Genomic DNA, 26334 nt, shown 5'->3' with positions numbered 1-26334 from the left:
ACATCAACAGTTAACTAACCAGATCACCAAAACCAGAAGTCTGGACGTTACCTTTACCTCTGCCTCTCTCAGTTCACAAAGTCCCCAGAGCTTCCTAAATATCTCTTGAGTCCACCTACTCGTCTCCATCATTAACACCCCTGCCCCAGGTCAGGCTTCTAGCAACCACATTTGGACCAACTTTTCCTTTCTCCCCCTTTGTCCCCATTCTCCACATAGCAGCTTGAGTGTGCTTCCTAGTATTCAAATCAGATCACGAGACTCCTCTAGTGTGGGTGGGCTTTGCCTATTTAGGGCCTGAATAAGGAGAGGAGCCAGCTGAGACTGGTGACAAAAGGAAGGTATAAAGTCCAGGCGTTCCCAAACTATGGCCCACAGGCCGCAATGCGGCCCCCTGAGGCCATTTATCCAGCCCCCACTGCACTTCTGGAAGGGGCACCTCTTTCATTGGTGGTCAGTGAGAGGACCACTGTATTTGGCAGCCCTCCAATGGTCTGAGGGACAGTGAACTGGCCCCCTGTGTAAAAAGTTTGGAGACCCCTGGTCTAAACCAAGGGTTCCACAAAATCCTTCTACTACTGGATGCCCCTTTTCAGGACATCAACAAGGAAGACAACATGAGAGGCCCTGACAATTAGGAATTAAGATGTCTGCCTTCATTCCTTGCTAATGGATCAGGTCGTGGACGTGCGGTATCCTTATGTAAGCAGATGGGCTTTCAGACCTCCAGTTTCTCTGTGACCGCAGTGAAAGGCCTGTTATATCAAGACACTTGACTTGGGTTGGTCAAAACACAATGCAATTGTACAGATGATGTATTATAGAATCATACACCTGAAACCTGTATAACTTTTAAATTTTTTTCCATTGATTTGAGAGAGAGAAAGAGAGAGAGAGAGAGAGAGAGAGAGAGAGAGAGAAGAGGGGAGAGAGAGAGAAGCATCAACAGGTTGTTCCACTTAGTTATTCCATTTAGGTGTGCATTCATTGATTGTTTCTCATATGTGTCCTGACTGGGCCCCCAATCTCAATGCACCGGGACGACACTATGCATTGAACCACCCAGCCAGGGCTTGGAACCTGTATATTTCAATAACTAATATCACTCTAATAAAACCAATAGAAAATATTTTTTAAAAAGATAAAGGAGGAGTCACCAGAATGGCAGAGGTGCCACAGCCCAAGAGAAAGGTGCCCTGAGCCAGACAAGGCCTTCCTGTGAGGCAGCTGAAGGAAGAGCCAGCAGCCGTGGCCTTAGTGAAACAGCTGTATATTGCCACGGGCCTTCTCACAAGGCTGCCCAGCAAATTGTCTTGTTCAGTAGTTAAATGTGGATTCTGGAGTCAAACTTACTGGCTCTGTGCCCAGCTGTGCTGTTGACCTTGGGACCTTTGGCCAAGAGAAAGATCCGAGCTGCGGGCAGTTTTGTAAGAGGGAGACAGGTGATCAGACCATTGGATTGCATCAGGAGCTGTGGTGGGCTGGGAAGTTCCAGGAGATGGGGTGGGGTGCGGTGGGGTGGGGGGTGTTGGTAGAGCTTCAGGAAGAAGTCATTCTTCCTCAATGGGATGAAAAGGCCTTCGCCAAGGTGAAATTAGGGAAGGTGTCCTCAGTTCCAAGAAGAGAAGGTTCTAATCCCCCCTTTACCGTGCCTGGCACACATTAGGCCATCAACACCCGCTGACAGCAGGAACAAATGAGCCCTGACCAGGCATCGGAAGTTCTGGTTTGAAACACAGAGATGGGTGGGATGTGGCACATGGGGAACCACTCCGATTGTCTGGGTCAGGATAAGACCTGCTGGAACCCAGTGCTTCCAGCTCCAGGGCATACTTCCCTGTGACCCCTGAGTAACCACCACGGATGGACAGCTGTTCCAGTACCCAAGTCTCCAAGCACAAGGACACCAGAAAGGCAAGGACAAGCTGGCTGAAACTTGGAAGGGGAGAATGGACGGTGTGTTGATGTGGGAGGGAGCGGGCTGCGCAGAGGTATCAGGTCTCTTGCACAGATTCCAAGTCCCGGGTCTCAGCCGGACGCGCGTCCACGCCCGCTTCGCCCAGCAGGCGGAGCCAGAGCGCAAGCCGCCGGTGACTCGGGCCCGGGACTGGGCGGGGTGAGGGGCGGGCCCATCGTCTCGGGACGTTGGAGCGCGGCGACAGTCACGCCGCGGGAAGGACGGACAAGCGCTCCGCAGGACCCTGCGCGGCCATGGCCGAGCCCGGCACTCGCCGCTGCTGCCTGGGCTGGGACTTCAGCACGCAGCAGGTACTGTTGCCCGCCGGGGTTCGGGGCGGGGCGGGGCCACCTCTTCCGCGTCGCTGAGCCGGCTGGCGGGACCCCGGTGCCGAGTCACCTGGGACGAGCCGCGGGCGCACCTCCCTCTCTGACTTCTCCGAGACTTGCGCCCCTGCCCGACGACGCCTTACCAGTGCTGCCCGCTGGTGAGATGAGACAGCGGTCGGCCCTGTACCCCGGCCCTCCCGGAAACGGCCTCCTCCCCCCACCCCGCAGCGGGTGGATCCTGGGGACTTGTGGTCGGGAAGTGCCCAGAGGCACCTGGGGACCTGGCGGGCTTGCGCGCCGTTCTGGCCACTGAGTGACAGGAGCCCGAAGGGACTCAGCTAATGTAAGATGGGGAAACAGACAGACATCCGTACAGATGAGTACACAGGCATAATCCGTGACCTGGAACCAGATCACCGCTTGAAACTTTTTTTTAACTGAAATGGGCACAAGGTACAAATGACCTTTGTATCATCCTTTACACCGGCGTGCCCAGCACTGCTGGCCAGTGGACTGGCTGTGCTCCTTCCTCCAGGACCCCTGCAGACAAGCGTGCAGTCAAATTTGCCTTCCAGCCTCGTGTGGGTGCCAAGGCGCTCCCCCTTAATCAATACAATCAATACAATGTAGTCAGGCTTCCCTTTGCAGACAGGCCAGGGAGGCAGGCCAGTCCGTGACCATAAAGTCCTGTGGGACGCTGGATGAGTCAGATTGCCTTGCAAACCCTCAGTTTCCTCATCTATCTAGGAAAGTAACTGTACCCCTGGATTTGAAGGTCTGCAGCATTGGGACAGTATATGTCTCTGGACCATGGACATGGCCTGCTTGGGAACAGCCTAGGGGTGTTTGCATGGTCTCTCAGATCCCTGCAGACATGGTCCCTAGAGACATCTCCAAACCCTAATTCAGGGGTCCCCAAACTACGGCCCACGGGCCACATGCGGCCCCCTGAGGCCATTTATCAGGCCCTCACCGCAGTTCTGGAAGGGGCACCTCTTTCATTGGTGGTCAGTGAGAGGAGCATAGTTCCCATTGAAATACTGGTCAGTTGGTTGATTTAAATTTACTTGTTCTTTATTTTAAATATTGTATTTGTTCCCGTTTTGTTTTTTTTTACTTTAAAATAAGATCTGTGCAGTGTGCATAGGGATTTGTTCATAGTTTTTTTTATAGTCTGGCCCTCCAATGGTCTGAGGGACAGTGAACTGGCCCCCTGTGTAAAAAGTTTGGGGACCCCTGCCCTAATTGTTCCACTTCTTGGCCTCCAGGGATTTTTCAGGTTCCTGACGAGGGGCAGGAACCAGCTCATCTGTGAATATTCATCTGTAGAGGGCCTTGGCTTTGGCTATTTGGTGGACAGAGTGATTTTTTGAGCTACATAGGTGTTTCTGCTCAGTCCCAGCTTCTTCTTCTTCTTCTTCTTCTTTTTTTTTTTTTTTTTTTTTTTTTTTGACAGAGACAGAGAGTCAGAGAGAGGGCTAGATAGGGACAGACAGGAACAGAGAGAGATGAGAAGCATCAATCATCAGTTTTATGTTGCGACACCTTAGTTGTTCATTGATTGCTTTCTCATATGTGCCCTGACCGTGGGGGCTACAGCAGACTGAGTAACCCCTTGCTTAAGCCTGCAATCTTGGGTCCAAGCTGGTGAGCTTTGCCCAAACCAGATGATCCCGCGCTCAAGCTGGTGACCTTGGGGTCTTGAACTTGTGTCCTTCGTGTCCCGGTCTGACTCTTTATCCACTGTGCCACCGCCTGGTCAGGCTTAGCTTCTTCACTGTACTTAATCTTTGGGTATGTCCCCACATGGGGCTTTGTTGCCATGGTTATGACAATGCACCCCAGCCTTCCAGGAAGTCTGCAGGTTGGACCAGTGTAGAATCTGAGGAAACTTCTCTACGCCATGTTTTCAAATGCCTTGCAGGTGAAGGTTGTTGCTGTCGACACAGAGCTGAATGTCTTCTACGAGGACAGTGTACATTTTGACAGAGACCTTCCACAATTTGGGTATGAACCTAGTGTATATGTTTCGGAGCATGTGTAGGGGGGTTGGTTTTTTTGGGGGGTCTTCACTCAACCTTTTACATTCATAAACACTCTGTCTGGGCTTCCTCTAACTGCAGGAGTGGTCCTCTTGGTGGAACTCTCAGCAGCTTTTTTTCTGTGCCTGGAATGCGCGCTCCTCAATTCCTTCCCAGTCCCATCCCTTCGTTCATTCATACAGTCCTGCATTCATGCATATATGTAGTGGGGACCAGTTGGGACTTTGCATCAGGTACTGTGCTGGGTGCTGAGAATTTTATATAAAGGGAATCATAATTATATATTCTTTTTCTCTCTGATATTTAAAAATTCATTTAAGTATAATCATTGAGATTCATCCATGTTGTGACAGGTATCAGTAGTTTGCTATTTTTATTGCTCAGTAGTATCCAGTGTATGAATGGATCATAATTAGTTTATCCATTCACTTGATGAGAAACATTTGGGTTGTTTCCACTTTTTTATTATTATACGTAAAGAGGCTATGAAATTCACATAGAAGTGTTGGTGTTGACATAGCTTTCATTTCTCTTGGAAATGAAACACTCAGAAATGGCTAAGTCGTATGGTAGGGGTATGTTTAACTTTTTAAGAAGTTGGGAGTTGATGCTTCCTGCTCCTCCCCCCTTTCTTTCTTTCTCTCTCTCTCTCTTTCTCTCTCTTCTCTAAAAAATGAATTAAAAAAATAAAAATAATAAAAAAGAATGTTCACACTTTAAAAAAAAAAAGGTTTGTTTTGAATGAATGAATAGATTAGTGAATGAGTGAGTGAATTTTAGGTTATATGAGCAGTATATTTAAATAGAATTTACAATGGCACCAAAATCCAGACCCATCATTCTTCCCTGGAGCCTTCCTACAAGTTGTGAGGTGGACGGGACAGAGTTCCTCCCCATTTTACAGACATGAAAACCAAGTCTCATGAAGAGGATGAGTTCTGTGACTAAGAAGGCAGGGCCGGCCAGGCGTCCAGTTCCCTGGTGTGTGGTCTGGGGTGTTCTTGTGTCTCGGAAAGGCTGTGACACCAACGTGAGGCGTAATTAACATGTACTTGGGCTTCCCCTGAACAGCAACACGGAAGCATATACTGGAAAGCTGGGGCCAGCCAGGTGCTGACAAGCCTGTCACCAGACCTCCCGTTAAACGAGCAGCTGCAGGTAACTGGCCAGGGTGGGGCAATCAGAGAAACTTCTGCAGAGGGGGAGGAAAGGCCACGAAGCCCGGATCTTTTATGCATGGTCAGGGTGCAGGAAGGAGGCTGGGGCACTAGCCCTGCGAATGTGGTCTACCCTCCCCCCTGTGTGGGCATACCTGGGGTCTACCCTGCCCCCCTGTGTGGGCATACCTGAGGTCTACCCTGCCCCCCTGTGTGGGCATACCTGGCGCCTGGAGGAAGGGTCAGGTGCGAATAGCCCCCATCACATGGTGCCTTCCTGCCCAGCTTGACTCCGGCTTTGTACCCCCTTGAGAATATCCCCTTGGGGCATGATGCCTGCTGTGGCTGCTGGAAGGCCAGCTCTGACTTGTCACCTTCTCTCAGGCTCCAAATGACCCCAGCAAAGCCACACGAGCCGTTTCCTGCCATTTCCTGCATCTCCTGCAGCGCTGGAAGTCAGCTCTGTCCAGCGATCTTCTCAGCACCTACTTGCTGTGACCAGTGGACACGCCACTCACCACGGGACGCTCTGTGGCGCCCGTGCCCTGCGCAGCTGCCCGTATCCTCTCTCTCACTGCTGGCCTGCCTTCCTTTAGGAGCCGGCCCTCTGGGGCGCAGTCCCTCAGGGCAGTCTACCTGGCCCAGCCCCTACCTGGCCCATGGGAATACCATACATCCTTGTGCCACCAGCAGTGGAAGAGGAGCTTGGTTGGGGACTTCCCCTTCCTTTGTCCAGCCTGCAAATGTGTCCCCAGGTGACCCCCCATCCTGAGACAAAGGTTCTAGCCTCTCCTAGTCACAGGCAGCACTGTCCGAACTTCCGTCCCTCAACTTCCCTTCTCTATGGAGCCTGAGGTGGAGGCAGCTGTTGGCCCAGTTTTCCTCCCTTGTGCGCCCACATGGATGCGTCCAGCAACTCTCCCTGGAACACAGGGACGGTTGTTCCTCTCAGTTCTCAGTGGTGAACAAAAGTCCCATTGGGCTTCCTGCTGCGAACTCAATCACAGAGTTCCAAGCTGCAGTCTTCCCTTGGGGACACTGAGAAGTCTTTCTTGACCCATGGTGGCACCCAGGCTGATATCTTCAAGATGGGAAATGAAAAACCCGGAGAGGATCGGAGGGACGGCCGTTCCAAAGCTGAAGGCCGCGTCCCGCTGGAGGATGTGGACACTTGCATCCCTCTGGCACAGTGATCTCTGTTCCTGGAAAGAGACCTACAGGAGCCCTTTATTGACACAGGTATAAATGCAGCTTCACCTACTGCCTCTGGGCCATTCTGCAGAGATTCCCTTTGCTTAGGGATTATGGGCCACTGGGGAGCAAGGTCTTTCCCTGGATAGAGTACAGAGCCCTGTGGCTTCCAGTCTGGGCAGAGGGAGGGGTGCTGCTGAGACCTCAGGGGACAAGTCGGGCAGCCCTGATCGGCTGGACCCAGAGGAGCCGGCCAGAGCTGGGCTGGGACAATTCTCCCTGGGGTGTGGGTGAGCACAGAGGAACCCCAATTCGGGGACATGCTGGCAGTGGGCCCATTACTCATCTTACGGTCTGTGTGGGGGGGGTTAGGGGAGGACTCCCATCTGAGGTTTGAGTTTAAGGGCCTTTCTAATCAGGCCCCAGGCTTCCCTTTTTTTTTTTTTTTGTATTTTTCTGAAGCTGGAAACAGGGAGAGACAGTCAGACAGACTCCCGCATGCGCCCGACGAGGATCCACCCGGCACGCCCACCAGGGGCGATGCTCTGCCCACCAGGGGGCGATGCTCTGCCCACCAGGGGGCGATGCTCTAGCCCCTCCGGGGCATTGCTCTGCTGCGACCAGAGCCACTCTAGTGCCTGGGGCAGAGGCCAAGGAGCCATCCCCAGCACCCGGCCCATCTTTGCTCCAATGGAGCCTTGGCTGCAGGAGGGGAAGAGAGAGACACAGAGGAAGGGGGGGGGGTGGAGAAGCAAATGGACGCTTCTCCCATGTGCCGTGGCCGGGAATCGAACCCGGGTCCCCCGCACGCCAGGCCGACGCTCTACTGCTGAGCCAACCGGCCAGGGCCGTCCCCATTTTTAAATGGATGATTTTATGGTCCCTTAACACCAGTCCTCAAGGACTCGAATCTTGGCCTGGTGTGAAAGGCAGAGGGGGTTTCAACAATCTGCCCCCAGGGTCCCAGGAGATAGGAAAGGAGGGTACACTCCATCCCCAGGTCGCTGCTGCCACGGGGCTGGGCCATGTTCTCGAGCGTGGCCCTGACTGATACACCCCTGGACTTGGCCTCGCTCACTGCCCACACACCCACTCACCTGTCGGGAGAGCCCAGGTCTCCTGCCCTGCCTTTGGAAGCACGCCAAGCCCAGAGGTGGACAATTCTCTGAAGCTATGAAACTGCCCCCAGAACCTCAGAAGGGTGCCATGTGTGAGGAGGATAGAGCCCTGTGGTATTAACAAGGCAGCTGAGCTCATGTGCACCCCCGAGGTTGGATGTGCGGGAAGAGAACTGCAGGCCAGGGTAAGAGAAGGCGGGCAGGGTGCTGACGGGCTTCCCGAGGGAAGAGCAGCAATGGGCAGGGGCTGCAGCGTCCAGGGTTTCTGTGGGTGCAGAGACTGACCCAGGTGGGCTGGGACGGCCATAGCCTTAGCTTTTGAACGTGTTCTGAGGGCAATAAAAGCCATCGTTTCTCTTGAAGCATGAGAGAGGCTCAGTAAGTTTTGTATTTGAGAAAGTACTCTCGACCTGCAAAGTGTGTTAGCAGAAGCCAAAAGTAAGAAACAGGGAAATCAGGCCGGGCATTGTGACATCAAAATGATTGCCAATTTTTATGACCTCAGTGGATCCTGACAGCTTTCCAATGAGGAAATGGGTGACGGCACCAGAACTGAGGGGAGCTGGGACAGAGGGCCAGTGAGGAGGTGAAGGCCCTTTGTTCTGGGTGGTTGCTCCCCGGGCCTGTGCCCTGGGCACACAGGCTAGCTTCTCAGTTTCCTCTGCCCCTGGGCTCAGTGCCCACCGTCCTCAGAGAAACCCCTGAGATAGACCATTATCCTATTATGCCTCTTGTGTTGATTATGACACTGTCAAAAGTCTAAGGCAGCCCCACGCTTCCTCGGCCAACTCCTCTACTTGGACTGCAGTCCACTGACCTGGCCCCAGCTACACCCAGTTGCAACCATGGTCTCCTAACTGTCTCTCAAATGGCTGCTTTGAATTTAGCAGAAACTCCTGCGTCCTCAGCCCGTTCAGAAAGGTCTCCCGCCTCTTCCCGTGGTCACACGTCCTCTCCACGCCGGGGAGGTGGGGTGGGCACCTCTGTGCTCCCCGATGCTGCTGCTCGATCCTCTCAGCCCTTCGCACTTGTACAAACCTCTTGTAGAAACCCATGTCTTCCTTGCTTCCGCCGACTGTGCTCTGGCTCACACAGCCTCATTCAGCTAACGCCTCCTGGTCCGTGCTTGTTCCAGGCGCTCCGGCTCACACCGCCTCATTCAGCTAACGCCACCTGGTCCGTGCTTGTCCTGTGCGCTCCAGCACCCACCATCAGCTTGGGAAAAAACGGCTCTACTCCTAACATCTCAAAAATGTCTGACATATGAGCGAAGGAATACTTATTCAGGAGTCCTCTCCCCTGACCAGAGCATCCCACCTTCGGAATCTTTGCACCATTCTTCCCTTCTGCCTTCTCCTGCCCAGGCTGCAATAACAAGAGCACCCAAAATTGGTGTCTTTTTTTAATTTTATTTATTTTTTTACAGAGACAGAGAGGGAGTCAGAGGGATAGACAGGGACAGACAGACAGGAATGGAGACAGATGAGAAGCATCAATGATTAGTTTTTCATTGCACGTTGTGACTTCTTAGTTGTTCATTGATTGCTTTCTCATATGTGCCTTGACTGCGGGCCTTCAGCAGACTGAGTAACCCCTTGCTGGAGCCAGCGACCCTGGGTCCAAGCCGGTGAGCTTTTTGCTCAAGCCAGATGAGCCAATGCTCAAGCTGGTGACCTCGGGGTCTCGAACCTGGGTCCTTCTGCATCCCGGTCCAACGCTCTATCCACTGCGCCACCACCTGGTCAGGCAATTGGTGTCTTTTGAAACAAATTTATTCTCTCACGGTTTGGAGGCTGGAAGTCCAAGATCAAGGTGCCAGCAGGGTCAGGTTCTGATGAGGGCTCTCTTCTTGGCTTGTGATCAGCCACCTCCTCGCTGTGCCCTCACCAGTGTTTCTGTGTGCAGGTGGAGGGAGAAGGAGCTCTCTGTTCTTACAAAGCTACTACTGATCTCATCAGGAAGGCCCATGCTCATGACCTCCTTAACCCAAGTCACCTCCCCAACACCCAGCTCCAAATACCACTGGGAGCTAAGGCTTCAACATATAAATTTGGGAGGCTGAGGGAGGACACCGGCATTCAGTCCACAACGCCGTCCTTAGCCTCATTGGGCCCTTGTGGTCTGTTGGCCTTATTACTGCCTCCCCACCTCTGTCCTCAGATTTGAAGAGGTAACCAGCACTCTAATTTCTATTGAGAGATAAGGATCCTTTCTCTCTGTGTCCAAAACCTTGTTCTTTATCCCTTTCACCCTGTGGTTGAACGCAAACATCAGCCGAAGAGCCCAAACATTCACATTCACTCTCCTGGCACCCCGGCCCACTGGGCACTGCTGGAGAGGGTCCCCTGCCTGCGAGGCTGTTCTGTAAATTGACGGTCATCAGGCTCCACGGGGTCTTTCACTGCGCCCAGCATTCCCACCCGATTCCTCTGGTCAGCTGGTCCTCCTGCTCCCACCAGTGCCTTTTCTCACCTCCACTCTGCACCCCTCCCTTCTGCCTCCTCTCGGAGAATGACAAGCTGTTCCATCGCAGCTCCCCGACTTCTCACCACCCAACCTCCTCCCTCTGCAGCCTCCTCCGGTTCAGGTGCAGGGACAGGACTGTCCTGCGCAGTCGCAGTGCCACTGCTGGGTCCTCCCTGCCAAATCCGTGCCTCACCTCCGCCCCCTGGTCTGGGAGCCGCTGAAGGTTCGGCTGGTTCCCCCTCTGACTGTCCCCACCACCCCCACCTGACGCGTGGGGACTGAGGTGGATAAGTTCTGTCTGGACCGATGGGAGAATCTCCCCAGTGGAGGTGAGACCCTTAACGGGAAGGCAGGGGCTCCAGGTGCCAGGAACAGTCTGCACAAAGGTATGAAGCTGGCTCCCGTGGAGACTTTCCCATCCTGCCTTGCCCCATTCTGTCCCAGGTTCTGCAGGCAGTTATACCCCTGGAGTAGAATGCTGCTCCTCATCATTCCTAGCCCACCCAACGGACATCCCTGCCCATGTGACACTACTGGCCACCAACGGAACACATAAAGGTTCTGCTGCCAACGGTCTTACTGGTCCTGGATTGTGGTCCGGTGGGCCCTGGCTTGGCTGGTGATTTTGTCTCCAGGACGGAGGGACGAGGAGGGTGTGGAGGGTGGCTGTTGTGAGGCCACATTCTCAGCACAGAGGTGCACAGGAGCCTGCCAGGACCCGTTAAGACTGCGGGGAGTGTGTGGAAGGAGCAGGCTGCCCGCACGGAAAGTGTGAGTTCTCCAGGGTGGCATCTGGCCATTTCCTGCCCACAGACAGAGTTGCCCCGGGCTGTGCTTTTCTAGGCCTCAGTTTCCTCTTTTGTACATTGAGAACCAATTGCCTGGGGCCTGTCTACCTGGCAGGGGACCTGTGGGGTCAGTAGAGGGAGCAAGTGTCTCAGGTCCTGGCAGACTGTCACACCCGTGTGGGTGTTCAGGGGATGCTGGGGGGTCCCTGAAGGAGGCCTGAGGGCACAGTGGGTACAGCGGCTCCAGGACTGAAAGCCAACTCTCTGGGAGGAGAGCAAAGGTTCCCTTCCTCCTCTCCCTCCCCCCGGGAAGTCTCTGCCCACCTCCGCCCGCTCCACCCTCACACACACTCACCCTGCACTGCTGTCCTGATGCTGCTGTCGCAGATTACTGCTAATTTAGTAGCTTAAAACAACACCCGTGTATTATGGCAGTGGTCCCCCAAACCCCGGGCTGCGGACCGATACCAGTCTGTGGGCCATTTGGTACCAGTCCACACAGAAAGAATAAATAACTTACATTATTTCCCTTTTATTTATATTTAAGTCTGAATGATGTTTTATTTTTTAAAAATAACCAGATTCCCTCTGTTACATCCGTCTAAGACTCACTCTTGACGCTTGTCTCATAAGTTCGACAATTATATTTAAAAATACCACAGTTTTGGCCCTGGCCCGGTTGGCTCAGCAGTAGAGCGTCGGCCTGGCGTGCGGGGGACCCGGGTTCGATTCGTGGCCAGGGCACATGGGAGAAGCGCCCATGTGCTACTCCACCCCCACCCCCTCCTTCCTCTCTGTCTCTTTCTTCCCCTCCTGCAGCCAAGATTCCATTGGAGCAAAGATGGCCCGGGCGCTGGGGATGGCTCCTTGGCCTCTGCCCCAGGCGCTAGAGTGGCTCTGGTCACGGCAGAGCGACGCCCCGGAGGGGCAGAGCATCGCCCCCTGGTGGGCAGAGCGTCGCCCCTGGTGGGCGTGCCAGGTGGATCCCGGTCGGGCGCATGCGGGAGTCTGTCTGACTGTCTCTCCCCGTTTCCAGCTTCAAAAAAATCCAAAAAAAAAAAAAGTAAAAATAACACAGTTTTCACTCCGGTCGCATAATTTTATTTTGTGCATTTATCTGTCCCACCCTAAAGGCCGGTCTGTGAAAATATTTTCTGACATTAAACCAGTCCGTAGCCCAAAAAAGATTGGGGACCCCTGTATTACGGTCTAGTTCGGAAGGTAAGAGTCCCAAATAGGACTCACTGGGCTAAAGTCACGGTGCCAGCGGCCTGTTCCCTTTCCAGAGGCTCTAGGGGAACCTGTGTCCTTGCCTTGTCCAGCTTCCGGAGGAGGCTGCCCGCGTTCCTCTGCTCAGGGTCCCGCTCATCCTCAACCAGCCATAGCCTGTCAAGTCGTAATGGATGTAGCTGAAAAGAATTTGTTTTCACTGCTGTGTTATAGTCCACTCTCTAAACATCCCTGAGTTTATCTATTCTTCCGTCAAAGGGCATCTGGGCTCCTTTTTCTAATATTCTTAGTGTGTTATTGCCTGACCTGTCTTGGTTCAGTGGATGGAGTGTTGGCCTGGGATGCTGAGGTCCCAGGTTTGAAACCCTGAGGTTGCTGGTTTAAGCGTAGGCTTGTACGGCTTGAGTGTGGGATCACTGGCTTGAGTGTGAAATCATCCACATGAGCCCAAGGTCGCTGGCTTGAGCAAGGGGTCACTGGCTCTGCTGGAGCCCCCTGGTCAAGAAACATATGAGAAGCAATCAATGAACATCTAAGGTGCCACAACTACGAGTTGATGCTTCTCATCTCTCTCCCTTCCTGTCTCTGTCTCTCTTTCTCTAAGAATCAATAAACAAAATCTTAAAAAAAATTTTTTAGAATTATCTGAACAAATTTCACAACCAATATCTTTGGGATTTTGACTGGAGTTGTTGTACTGATTGTGCAGATCAATATGGGGAAGAAGAGACAACTTTTATTCATGACCTTGAGACACCTCTCTGGTTTTTTTTCCCTAACATATTTATCTAAGTTTTATAATTATTTTGCACAAATGTCTTACACATATGTATTTGTATACCATTTTCATTGTGATAAAATATACATAAAATGTTTTTTTTTTAGGAATGACTGGCTTGGCAGCAAGTGATCCTTTGAGGAAATCTACACTGACAGGTCCAACGGCAGAGGCAAGCCAGGGAAACCCACAGGTACGGAAGTGCCGATTGAAATGAGCATCCGGGTAACAAGGGATTGCTCAACATGGTGGTGAAGTTTAAGACTGAGTTCCCAAATGAGACACAGGTCTCATTTGATCTTCCAAACATCAGACAACCAAGTTGAACAAAGTAATCCCTTCCCACTCCTAAGTGACTCTAGCTTTTGAACTCTTCCCATTGAGTTATCCATCATCCCTGGGCTCCAAGATTCCCTCTTTCCCTTGGCAGCCATGATGAATACAGTGTGTGCCCTTCGGGTGGAGAGCCAGCCTGGTGGGCGGCGGCCTGGACAAACAGCCTGTTTTACAAAGGTGTGGACTTTGGGGTCGGGCCTGGCCCTGAATCCTGCCGCTAGAGCTGGCGGTTGGACCTGGAGCAAGTCACTGACCCTCCTGTGTTCACTGCCTGTCAAGGCCTAGAGCAGGCCATGCTTATAGTTCTGGTTTACTTTGCTGTTGTGCTGGTAGTACATAATAAGTTTCCAGATTTCAAAACAAGGTTATATTGTTCACATCTATTTTATCTTTTCAATCTTCTTAAGGAGAGCAACTCTAGCATTTGAATAGGTGTCAGACCTTTATCCAGCTATAGGCCCTCACTACATTATCCAAAATCTTTCCTAAAGAACATGGAGGAAAAGATGCCATATATAGAAAATGGTCATTTTTTTTGTTTTGGTTTGGTTTTTTTGCTCTTTTACTGAATTCTTTTATTTTTAAAATTTCTTTTCACATAATTACAAATTTTTATTTAGATAAACATTAAATTTTTTTTTCTTCTGTTTATGTCTTCAGTTCTTTATTTATATCAGCATGGACTCAGATATATTTGTCTAATGGGTTATCTATTGCAATCATCATTTATTTTGTTGCTCTAACTGTCTCAGGTTTGGTCATTGGTGACTCTGTCTGTTTGGCTCCTTTGTCCTTTTGGTACACCCTGTCATTTGGGCGACAATTCCTTACCTCTGGCAACATAAGACCTCTGTACTTTCTCTGCTCCAACCCTCAAATCCACCACTCCTCCAAAGAAGCCTGGTTCGTGTCCTTAGAAACCAAGATCTGAGTACCAGCTGTGACCACCGCTGTGAACGTGCACTGCTCTTAGGCTATCTCAGTGCACAGAAATAGAAAGTGCATCCACACACGTGTTGTACAGCAATGTAAAATCATGAGTTCAGTCTCACTCTATAGTTTCTTGTTTCTGCTGACTCAGAATGGCTTGCCTTCTCATGTGTTTGATTATCTCTGTTTTGAGTTTGCTTAATCAATCTTAATCTGTAGGAGCCTTGTGGGCTTAATTTACAGAAACTTTCCTTCCGCAGAGACTTGCTTCAGGGGGTAGCCAAGGGTTGCCCTAATACAGGACCTCTTCAGCCAAGCTGAGGGTTTTGGCTCCAAGCAGAGATTTAAACTTAATTCCCCACCTTCCTTATTGCTGTTCCAGGTAGCGTCCTTACAGTCAGTGTTGCCACCTAACGCCTCCCCAGAGCTGCCGCTGGCTAGGTGCTATGCTGCGGTATGCCATCCTACTGTCTGGGCGCCTCCCGACACCAGCCCTGGCTCTTCACCTCCATGGCTATGGCTTCCAGCCACCACTCTGGGCTTTGCTCTGGCCACTCCTGATGCAGATCTGAGGGCAGGGGCAGGGAGGAGAGGATTATTGGTTTTTGTTCCCTGGAGAACTCTTCTTTCGCCAGACAGGTAGTGCCTTGGTGTGTGTGTAAAAAGTTGAAGTTGTGGCCCTGGCCGGTTGGCTCAGTGGTAGAGCGTCAGCCTGGCGTGCGGAAGTCCCGGGTTCGATTCCTGGCCAGGGCTCACAGGAGAAGCGCCCATCTGCTTCTCCACCCCTCCCCTCTTCCTCTCTGTCTCTCTCTTCTCCTCCTGCAGCCAAGGCTCCATGGAGCGAAGATGGTCCGGGCGCTGGGGATGGCTTTATAGCCTCTGCCTCAGGCGCTAGAATGGCTCTGGTCGCAACAGAGCGACGCCCCGGATGGGCAGAGCATCACCCCCTGGTGGGCATGTCGGGTGGATCCTGGTTGGGCGCATGCAAGAGTCTGTGACTGCTTCCCCGTTTCCAGCTTCAGAAAAATACAAAAAAAAAAAAAAAAAAAGTTGAAATTGTGGGAAAGTTATAGCAGAATTTGTTAGGACTTAGCACAGCATTTCCTAAAGCATTAAAAAATAGAGATGGGGCCCTGGCCGGTTGGCTCAGCGGTAGAGCGTCGGCCTGGCATGCAGGGGACCCGGGTTCGATTCCCGGCCAGGGCACATAGGAGAGGCACCCCTTTGCTTCTCCACTCCCCTCTTCCTCTCTGTCTCTCTCTTCCCCTCCCGCAGCCGAGGCTCCATTGGAGCAGAGATGGCCTGGGCGCTTGGGATGGCTCCTTGGCTTCTGCCCCAGGCGCTAGAGTGGCTCTGGTCGCAGAAGAGTGATGCCCCGGAGGGGCACAGCATCGCCACCTGGTGGGCAGAGCATCACCCCTGTTGGGCGTGCCGGGTGGATCCCGGTCGGACGCATGCGGAGTCCGTCTGACTGTCTTTCCCTGTTTCCAGCTTCAGAAAAAAAAAAAAAAATAGAGATGGGTGGGCCAATGGGGGATAAATTATGTTAACTAAGAAATTTCTGAAGCAAAGAAGGGAACTACAGAGCACAGCTTGTTTGGGATCCAAACTGTTCCAGCAGAGAGGCTAATTTCTAGCCAGTGGCTCCCACAGCAGCCCCTGATGTCTAGGAAGTGGTATCAGTAGAGGCCGAACTGTGTCCTTTCTTTGAACAGATGGCAAGCAAGGACAACTTGAGAGTGGAGCTCAAAACCCAGAATGCTCCCAGCAACTTCAGTGTGGCTGCAGAGCAACCCCAGTCCGAATCTCTGAGGACGGAGCTGAGTGCCATCAGCACCACGAAGGATGACATCATTGCCCGTGTCCTAGATGCAGTGGGGGGATTTGGCACATTCCAGCGGACCCTGGTGGCCCTAGGCTTCATGCCCTACTTGCTGTCCTCTTTTTTCATGTTTATTGACATGTTCGTGTTCTCAGCCCAGAAGGCCTATTGCAATACCAGCTGGATTCTGGCAGTGGGCCCGAACCTGTCAGAAGACGAGCAGCTGAATCTGACCCTGCCCCGACATGCCAATGGCAGTTTGGACACCTGCAACATGTATTTGCCTGTGTCCTGGGATCTGGATTCCATCATCCAGTTTGGCCTCAACCAAACGCAGTCGTGCAGCGATGGCTGGGTCTATCCCAAGAGCAAGACACGATCGCTGGTCAATGAGGTGTGCCTTGTCCTGAGTTGTGTGTAGCTACCGCACAGGCCCAGAAATATGCCCTTACCTTCACCAGTCAGGGGTGGAAACTGAGGTTCAGGGAGAGGAAGCAATTGGCTCAAGGTCACCCTGCAGAGGAAGGGCCAGGGCAGAAACGAGGGTCCCTGTTGCAGAGGTCACAGAGCTGAGGCAGGCTATGCACACAGAACCTGTCTCCGTCCCAGGCCCCTTGTGCTTGAAGGCCCACCCTGGGAGGAGGCTCAGCCTCTGGACCCAGAAGGCTGACCCTGGGGTGGAGGCCTGTGGCCAATCCTTACGTATAATTCCCAGTTTGACCTGGTGTGTGCAAAAGAAATTAAAATAGAAGCTCAGCAGACTGTGTTCATGGCCGGCCTCGTGATGGGGGCGCTCGTCTTCGGGACCCTAAGTGACAGGTGAGTCTCCCAAGTTTCTTCCGGTCCCTGGGATGCCCTTGCCTCCTCCTTGTGGGCATTCAGAGTTGAGGAATCTGGGGCTGAGGAAGGGGAGGGGAGGGGCATTCTGGAGGTCCATGGATGGCTTAGGCCCTGGCCCCAGGGATCCGGCTGGGGCCAGACGGGGAGGCCTACACACTTGGAGCAGCCCCCTCACCTGCCCTCAGGTTTGGCCGCTACCCTACCATCTTGCTGTCAATCATGGAAATGATGATCTTCGGCTTTGGGTCAGCCTTCGTCAGTACCTTTCAGCAGTATCGGATCTACCGCTTCATGGTGTCCCAGGCGTTGGTGGGCTACAGCCTCAGCAGCATATCTTTAAGTGAGTCTGAGCTTCGCGGGGAAGGGGGCCATGGGCGAACCTGCAGATTGGAATTGAGACTCAAGCCCGCTGGTGGTAGAGATGGGAGCCTCCCCTAGGCTGCCTGGAGGTGCAGAGAATCCATGCCCAGACGGCCCTTCCACCCTCATTCTCCATTCTGACCACCTCCACCCTATACATTCCCCTTTCACGACTCCTGATACACCACCCACCGCCCCACGCCTTACAGTTATTAAGCCCTGAAGAAGGGCCCACACACTCATTCAGCCTTACAGCTGCCATCTCCTGATGTGCTCACGGTTCCCTGGCAGGAGACCCCAAAGCCCGGCCAGAGGGATCGGGTTCCTCCACACAGGCTCGACCAAAGTGGCGAAAGCACAGATGCACTAAGAACAAAGAAAAGGAGAGCGATTTCTTGTCTCTCCATCTGGCAGTCACGAGGCCCAGAAGCAGGCCTTCCAGTGACGGGCATGTGGTCAGGCAAGAGGTGGACAGGGAGCAGCTGGGCTGACAAGGGACCGGAGGCTATAGCTGTGGTTGGGAGGTCAGACAAGGGGCCGGGACTGTGCCTTGGAGGACAGAAAGGCACTCTGCCTCCTGGCTTTGGAAGGCTGTCTCTGGACATAGGGCAGATCAAGCAGGCAGAAGAACCTTTGCTCAGCCTGAACTGTCTCAAGCAGGGCTGGGCATCTCAGAAGGACCCTGAGCTGACCGTGATGCTGTCCTCTTGGCCTCTGTACAGTGACTGAGTGGCTAACGGGGGAGCACCGGGCCCATGCCATCGTCCTGGACCAGTGCTTTTATGCCTTTGGGTTCCTGTACCTGGCTGGGCTTGCCTACACATTTTCCCACTGGCGGATGCTGTACCTGATCGGGGCGTCACCTATATTCTTTACCATCTCCTATATCTGGTAAGCAAAGGGGCACCGGGCGTGCACAGGGTGGGGCCCGGAGGACTGGAGGTTGAGGGGTGGGAAGGGTCCTTGGAGGGCTGAAGGGGGTGGAATGTTCCCTGGAGAAAGTATGAGTGGATGAGATGAGAGAGAGCCAGGGGCAGAGCCTCTGGACCCCAGCTTGCCCCTCCTCCGAGGATACCCTTCAGGAGATGTCATAGAACCAGAAGGGATAGTGTCATATGGCAAGATTCAAGGACAGGGAAATGGTCAGGATTGAAGGCAGAGAAAAAGGAAAATTGAGGTTGACAAACACTCTGTTGTCCTTCCTAACCGTGAAGTGGCCCCTGTGATGTGGCAGGGGGCCGCAAAGTTTTTAGGAGGGCACCAAAAATGGGGCTGTCTAGGAAACGACTCCTTCCCCGTGTTGGGCTGAAATCCCACCTCTGAGAATGAGGCTCCACGCGTGGGTGTGGACATGGGTGTGGAGGACAGTGCCCTCGGCATGCCTGCGCCGGTGGGGATGACCCTGAGATAGAAAGCAGAGAGCCTTCAGAGTAGACAGAGGGGAAAGAGACTGCGGGCAGAGGCAGTGTGTGGTCAGGGTGGCACCGAGCACCAGTGGGGCCTGTGTGTGGCTTGGGCATGGGCGGGGCGATGACTACCAAGGAGAGAAGGAGGACACCTCCAGAGTGATGGCCACCTCCAAGGCCTCCGACATCTGAATGAGCTCAGGCTGGAACGGGATGGCCACCATGGAGGCGGGAATGGGGCCCACTTCGGTCTCTGGGGCATCTTGGAGTGATGGATGAGGGAGGGGTTTGCCATGCAGGATCCTCCCAGAGTCCCCTCGGTGGCTGATGGTGAAAGGGAAGATGAAGCAGGCCAAGCACGTGCTGCGCTATGCGGCTGCTGTGAACAACAGGAAGATTCCTTCAAGTCTATTGGACCAGGTAAGAGGCCTCAGACGCAGAGCGAAGCCAGGCAGGGGGCCGGGGAAGGACCTCTTCCCTCCTCATTCTTGTAGGTGAGACCTTGGCCCAGAGGGTGTCCCCAGAAATATGAAATCCTGTCAGGAGAAGGCCAGAGACCAGGCTGGCACTGGGTGGGGGGTTGGGGGGGGGAGGCTGCTTTTGTGTGTCCTGGAGCAAGCTAGGGTCTGCACCCTGCCTCTGGCTGATCCTGTTTGTCCTATAGCTAAAGGTACCCAGAAAGCCATTGACTGATGCCTCACTCCTAGACTTCTACAACAATAGGCAGCTGTTGAAGGTGACCTTGGCGATGTCCTGTGTGGGGTGAGTATAGGGCTGGCCGGCTGGGACTGCAAACAGCCCTGCCTGCCTGGAGCTCTGGTGAAGGCAGGGGTGTGGCCAGGCTGCAAGGGAGCAGGCCCCCCGGGCCCTGGCTTGGCCCGCAGGCCCCAGATGCGTGCTTATTTCTCTTCTCCCACCTTGCCCGCTCTCCTCTGCTTCCATCTTTACACTTTGCGTGTGTGCATCTGCGTCTGTCTCTCTGTCTCCTGTTCTCTCTGAGTGTTTCCCTCCTCTTCATTCCAGCTTTAGTACTGGCTACACCTTTATGATGCTGGACTTGACATTGAACGAGTTTGTCTTGAACCTCTACACCAGCCAGATCGTTCATGGCATCCTGGGTGTGCCCGCTCGGCTGTGCGCCATCTTTCTCCTGGAGCAGATTGGGAGGAAGTGGAGCCTGGCTGTGACTCTTTTCCAAGGCACCTTCATGACCTTGCTTGTCGTTAACTTCCTCTCAGGTACAGCCCACCTTTCCCAAAGCACGTCCCCCCATGCCGTCTGTCAAACCCTCCCTCAAGCCTTCTGCACCTAAAGCCCACCTCCCCTGCACTGGCCTGCAGGCCAACAGCCAGTGCTGACTGCTAGACCATCGCCATCCCTGGGCGGCGGTGGGAGGGTCCAAGTCGGGGCGCTCACAGCTCTCAGAGGCCCAGGAGAGGGCGTGCTGTCCAGAGGACTCGTTCCTGTGCAGGCAGGAGAGTGGGCAACCTTCCGTCGATTCCAACCCACCTTCCATCTGGTGGTTCAATGGGGACACATGTGTCAACAATCATTTTACTGTCCCGCCCCTGGGCCTCTCATCTGTAGCCTGTGATTGGGAAATACGAGTTAAGCTGTAACTTCACCAGGAAAGCAGAGCCCACTAAAGCCTGCATGCGTGCGGGATAGCTCTTAAGTCTTAGAAGTTGCTCTTGCATGGGGGCCTCTCCTTCCCTGGGGAGCACGCTGCCCTAGTACCCTGTGGGCTCAGAACTAAAGATGGGAAGTTGGAGGGAGTGTTTCAACATTTCACAGAACCGTAGGGACATTGACTATTCCCAGGTCACATCACAGGGCTACCGAGTGATCGGACAGAGGATGTGGACATTAAGTTGCAGGTGTTCACCGGATCAATCGCTACCCATAAGAACCCCCAGGGCTGCTGGGGCCTGGGCTAAGGCTGAGCTGGGGCTGCTGTGTCCAGCATCTGCCTCAAGGGGGCTCCCTCTCTTTCTATGGGGCTGGGCTGGAACTGTGAGCTTCTTGACTGAGTGGGACCTTTCTTGTAGGGATTGTTGGCTGTGTGAGCTGGCTAAAACAGAACGGGCAAACCACTTTGTTGTTGAATTTCTTTTGCTTCGGTTTTTCTTTTTTTTTTTTAAGTGGGTCTATGATAAGTCAAGCACAAATGTTTAAAACTCGCGAATGTGTGAGAGAAACTAGAAATAAAATCCCATCTAGATAAAACTAGATCTCTGTGATTACATCCCAGAGCCAAGAAAAGCTGGACCGGAAGTGGGGAGTGGGAGAAGGCTGGACGGGTCCAGCAGAGGTAGACAGAGGAGGAGCTGCAAACTCCGGGCCCCAGGGCAGTGAGCAGGGACACAGGTGCCTGAGCTATGGCGTTTCCTGGGTCTTTTCTTCCTCCTTGGTGGCCTTGCCTCTGGGTGAGGATGTGGGAGACAGGAGAGAGCCTATTGGCACAGGTGTGGGGGTTGAGTCCAGCATAGTAGACGGTGGCCTGAGAGGCCACATGGGTCCCCACGGGACATCCAGACCCGCTGGCCAACTCTTCCGCTGCAGGTTTCCTACCTCCCAGTCTGACTGGGCCTTGGTAGGCCGACCCTCCACTGACCGAATGTCTGAGTCGGCTGACCAGGTGTGGGTGGGGTGGGGGTGACCGGTTGAGATGCCTTCTGAGAGAGACCCAGGGAGAGCCGACGGGAGGCCTCCCCCACCGGGCCTGATGGCAGGGTGACCCCACAGTCAGGCGCTCACGTTGTTTGACCACAGAGTTGAAATCTGCGAAGCTCCTGATGATCCTGCTAGGAGAATTCACCCTACAGTCCTCCATCGTTGTGGTGTTCCTGTACACTGCCGAGCTCCTCCCTACTGTCGTCAGGTACGAGCCTGGGGTGGGGGGGGGAACGGACCGAGGGGGGTGGGAGGTGGGACAAAAGCAAGATGGATTGCAGCAGCTAAGATTGGGCATTCACCCGGTGATGGGCACCGTGCTGAGAAGGTTACTGGATTATCCCAGCTAACCCTTACACAAAAATTCTACCAAATAGCATCATTAGCCATACTTGAGACAGCGAAATCAAACAGGTAAAGGCACTGGCTCAAGGTCAGACAGAGCAAGAGACAGAAGTAGCATTGGCCCTGGGCAGTCTGACTCCAGCTTGGCATCGACTGTCTGAGATTTGTCTGGGTCGCTGTGAGTCCCAGGCCGTTCACTGCCTGAGACCTCGCTGCTGGCGACAGTGCCCTCCCCTGCGCCGTCTCTCTGTACACCCCCTCAGTGTTGGGTCTTATCTCTCCCACTCCTGACCCCATGAAGTAGGCCCAGAAAAATTACTACCCACTTTGAATCAACGAGAACTACATTCTCCAAGGTCACACTGGCAGTGGGGGCAGGGCAGAGTCTGGAGGGCGTAGAGAGTGGAGGGGCTGCTGCTCCCACTCTACCCAGCCTCTGGGACCATCAGGTCCCCCGGACAAGCTCTGACCTTTCCTTCCAGGTCGACAGGTCTGGGGCTGATGACCGTGGCCTGGTCGACTGGAGGCATATTGTTTCTGGCACTCCTCGGCCAGAGAGTCAATTCCCTACCGGGTATTGTCTGCTGCCTCTTAGCCATCAGTGGTTTGTTCCTCTGCGCCATGATTCCGGAAACGCGTGGGCAGCCCCTTGTTGATAGCCTGGAGGACTACGTCTTGAAGACAAGGTAGGGGTGTGAGGGCCCTGGGCTCTGGCCAGCACAAGGCCTGGTTCTGTAGCTCTCAGCACTGACAGTGTGTCCATCTTGCCCCTTTGTCCAAAGGGCCTGGGATACAGGAGCCACTGTGTCCATAGCAGTCTCCCCAGCTCTCCTGGGCGCTGGGTAAAGTTGCCACCCAACTTTATCCAGCCCAGCCTCTGTTCTTCCACCTGGTTCTTCTGACCCAGCAGGGGCCAGGTCCTCTACTTTCTTTGCCTCCTGGCTGCCTGTCTGGACTGGCGGGTTGCCTTACAGATGCCCTGGGCTTCCTGCCCTGCCAGGGCAAAGGACACTGGGTTGGCATCATCTCCCTGAGTACTTCTCCCTTCCTATCTGAACCCAGTCTTGATTTATGACTTTGGCCTCTCGGCCTCAGCAGCCCAGGAACGCCGTTCAAGAACCTGGCTCTACCCCAACCCCTCCATGGACACTTCTGGCCTCTGGTCTCCTAAGTGCCCCCTGGAGAACACTTGTGTCTTGATTGGGAGAACCATCACTTTGGGGATTTGAGGCCAACATAGTACATCACTCTCTCCCTGGACCTGAGGGGACCTGGGCAACAGTGAGGGGCAGAGGCTGCCTGATGTCCTCCAGGGCCTCTGCTCGTGCTACAGAGGTCACTGCCTCGGGCCTCCTTCTTTGCACTATTCTCCTCCCTCCTTCCTCAAGTTCTCACTGGCACCGTCAGGGTTGCACTGTCAGAAGTAAAAGGTCTTTGGTCCTAAGCAAGCCATAGTTAATGGGGAGACAAATATGCAAACAGTTATCACTGATGGCCTCTGACAGAGGGATTTATAGACATACAGGAGCTCCAGGAGAGAGGAACTTTCATCTGGGGAGTTGGGGCACACTTCACAGAGGAAGTGACATGTGAGTTGGGCTTTGAACAATGAATAGGCGTCTGCCCCACTGTAGAGAGAGGAGGTGCAATGCAGCAGAGTAATAGCATGTAGTTAGGAGCACAGGCTAGGATCGCAGGCTCTGAGCCAGATGGCCTGGAGTTCCATCTCTTCCACCGCTTCCTAGATGTGCACAGGGAGGTTACCCAATACCTCTGAGAGTTTTTATTTACCCCTGAGTTTCTTCATTTGCAAAATGCAATGGTGGTATAGTATTAACAATTGCTAGTAGGTATGGAACTTTTATTTTATTGTTATTTTTTTATTAAGTGAGAGGCATGGAGACAGTGAGACAGACTTTTGCATGTTCTCTGAACCAGGATCTACCTGGAAAGCTGCCTACTGAGCGATGCTCTGCCAATCTTGGGCTGTTGCTCTGTTGCTCGGCAATTGAGCTATTTTCGCATCTGAGGCGAGGCCATGGAGCCATCCTCAGCACCCAGGCCAACTTGCTCCAACTGTTAGAGCCATGGCTGCGGGAGGGAAAGAGAGAGAAATAGGGGAAGGAGAAGGGTGGGGAGAAGCACATGGTCGCCTGTGTGTTTTTGACAGGTTATCAAACCTGGGACATCCACATGCTGGGCCAATGCTCTAGCACTGAGCCAACCAGCCTAGGCAGGGTAAAACGTTTATTACGTGTCAGATCCTGTTCTATACACATGTTTTCACACCTCATCCTAACCACATGAAAGGTAGGTCCTATCACTATTTCCTACTTTATAGGTGAGGACACTGAGGCACAGACAGTTTAAAAACGTGTAGCCTCGCCTTCCTGTCTCACGGGGTTTTGGGATGATTGAACGTACATAAAATGGTTGGCACTGTGTCTGACATGTGGCAAATGCTCAGTAAGTACTAGTGATAAAGACAGCAGTCAGAACCTTAAAGATGCAGAAGACAGACTGCAGGGTCAGGAGAAGAAAGTGGCCTGGTCATAGAGGCGAGGGTCCATCACAGGCTCCTAACCTACAGGCATGGGAAAGCCCCAGCTCTGGGGACCTGCAGGCATGGAAAAGCCCCAGCTCTCAAGAATGCAGAGTCAGTTATGGCCGGAGCTGCCCCAGACTTGCTGCTTTTTTTCAGCTCTGAAATATACAGATCATGACTTGTTCTCCAATGGTTTGTTTAGGGACATGAACCACGATCGGGTATCTGAGAGTGAGTCACGTCATGATGGGACTGAGGAGAGGCGAAGAACACTGTCTCAAAGCCATGATGCTGAGTTTGATACCAGAATCTCTCCACACTGAGTCTTTGCAGGCCAAAGAAGAGACCGCAGCCGGACAGGATGACTGAGGGCCAGGCTCTCAGTCAATCTCGGGGAGAGTTGAGTGGCTGGGTTTGGAGTCTTAGATTTTAGGCCACAAATGCTGGGTCTAGTCCAGCTTGGGGGCCATAGTCAGTCCTGCTCCGGAGTCAGTCCTCGAGATTCAAAAATGGCTTGTTTGTGGGGAGCCAAGGTGTGATGTATTCTAATAAAGATACCCTGTTGGAATCGAGACGGCTAGTTCCAAATTGGCTTTGTCTGGAGAATCCAGAGACCCAGGCCCAGAAAACTGTGGGCCGGACAGGCTCATCCAGAGTCCTTAATGTCTTTAGCTAACCCTTGGGGACAGCAAGGAGCTCTCTGGAAGGGGTGTGCAGTAGGCCACGTCTGTGAGGGCCAAGAGTGGGCCGGGGCAGGACACCTTGACACTGCTCACACCCTCCAGCCCCGGCATCCACTGGTCAGGAGTCAGTGAACTTTTTGGCTGAGAGAGCCATGAACGCCACATATTTTGAAATGTAATTTTGTGAGAGCCATACAAGGACCCGTGTACGTTACACATCATCCAATAAAAATTTGGTGTTGTCCCAGAGGACAGCTGTGATTGGCTCCAGCCACTCGCAACAATGAACATGAGCGGTAGGAAATGAATGGATTGTAATACATGAGAATGTTCTATATTCTTTTTTTTTTAAGATTTTTATTTATTCATTTTAGAGAGAGAGAGAGATAGAGAGAAGAGTGGAGGAGCAGGAAGCATCAACTCCCATATGTGCCTTGACCAGGCAAGCCCAGGGTTTTGAACCAGCGACCTCAGCATTCCAGGTCGATGCTTTAGCCATTGCGCCACCACAGATCAGGCTTGTTTTATATTCTTAACATTATTTTTTTTATTAAAGATTTGTCTGCGAGCCAGATGCAGCCATCAAAAGAGCCACACCTGGCTTGTAAGCCAAGGGCTCCTGACCCTGCACTGGGTGTTCTTTCTGCTCCAGTGCAGGCAGAGGACAGATTTCACAGTCCTACTGTGTATACCTTCAAGGCAGGGCTGGAAGGTGAAGGAATCATAAGAACTGCAATTTATACGATTGCACAGGCCTGATAGGTTTTTCTAGTGAAAATGAATCTTGCTGAATAAAATATGTGTCTGCAGAATGACTGAACACATGAGAAAACAAATGGCACGCAGGCAGAAGCCATAAACTGGAGGGTTTACCTTCGATTGATGGAGCTCTGTGAGAAGGACTGGACATTTGTTCACAATGTTCAAAGAGGTGATATAACTCCTACGACACGAATATGGAGAAGGACACTCATAAAGACTAGAAATGAACAATAGCAGTTGAGTAAAAAAAAAAAAAAAAGAGAAATGAAATTGGAATTGATCCCACCGAAGAAAGAGTGACTTATTAAATATTCTGTATAGGTTCCTGACTCATAGAATAGAGCTACCCCCATCTGGTAGTGGCCTGCGGTAGACTGCACTGGTGGCCAGAGTTCTTTTTTTTTTTTTTTTTAAAGTGAGAAGCAGGGAAGCAGAGAGATAGACTCCCACATGATCCCGACAGGAATCAACCCGGGTTGCCCACTGGAGGGGTGATTCTCTGCAAGTGGAGCCATTCTAGTACCTGAGGCAGAGGCCATGGAGCCATCCTCAGCGCCCAGGCCAACTTTGCTCCAA

At 52.9% G+C, this 26334-nt stretch overlaps 2 protein-coding genes across 4 annotated transcripts in view; both read left to right on the top strand.

Moving 5' to 3' along the window:
- Positions 1-2108: 2108 nt before the first annotated feature.
- XYLB (xylulokinase) overlaps positions 2109-26334 on the top strand; it is a 70464-nt gene continuing 46238 nt past the window's right edge. The window contains exons 1-2 of the mRNA XM_066246085.1: positions 2109-2268; positions 4211-4293. Of these exons, the coding sequence (XP_066102182.1) occupies positions 2212-2268; positions 4211-4293 (140 nt within the window). The 5' untranslated portion in view covers positions 2109-2211. The remainder of the gene's footprint in view (positions 2269-4210; positions 4294-26334) is intronic.
- LOC136314741 (solute carrier family 22 member 14-like) lies at positions 5873-24806 on the top strand. 3 transcript variants are annotated; one of them, XM_066246080.1, is made up of 12 exons: positions 5873-6240; positions 13164-13249; positions 16038-16538; positions 16860-16963; positions 17170-17324; positions 18067-18235; positions 19050-19170; positions 19415-19512; positions 19774-19988; positions 21523-21631; positions 22251-22454; positions 24516-24806. In XM_066246080.1, the coding sequence occupies exons 1-12, from the start codon at positions 5877-5879 to the stop codon at positions 24634-24636; spliced, it is 2247 nt and encodes a 748-aa protein (XP_066102177.1). In that variant the 5' UTR covers positions 5873-5876; the 3' UTR covers positions 24637-24806. The 3 variants fall into 3 exon arrangements, with proteins under 3 accessions (XP_066102177.1, XP_066102178.1, XP_066102179.1); XM_066246081.1 differs by having other exon boundaries at positions 22364-22454; positions 24516-24653; XM_066246082.1 differs by lacking the exon at positions 5873-6240 and adding an exon at positions 10958-11031.

The sequence above is a fragment of the Saccopteryx bilineata genome, chromosome 10 (assembly GCF_036850765.1).
Source record: "Saccopteryx bilineata isolate mSacBil1 chromosome 10, mSacBil1_pri_phased_curated, whole genome shotgun sequence".
NCBI lineage: Eukaryota > Metazoa > Chordata > Mammalia > Chiroptera > Emballonuridae > Saccopteryx > Saccopteryx bilineata.
Note: the sequence above shows the minus strand (reverse complement) of the source record. Positions and strands in the feature narration are given on the sequence as shown.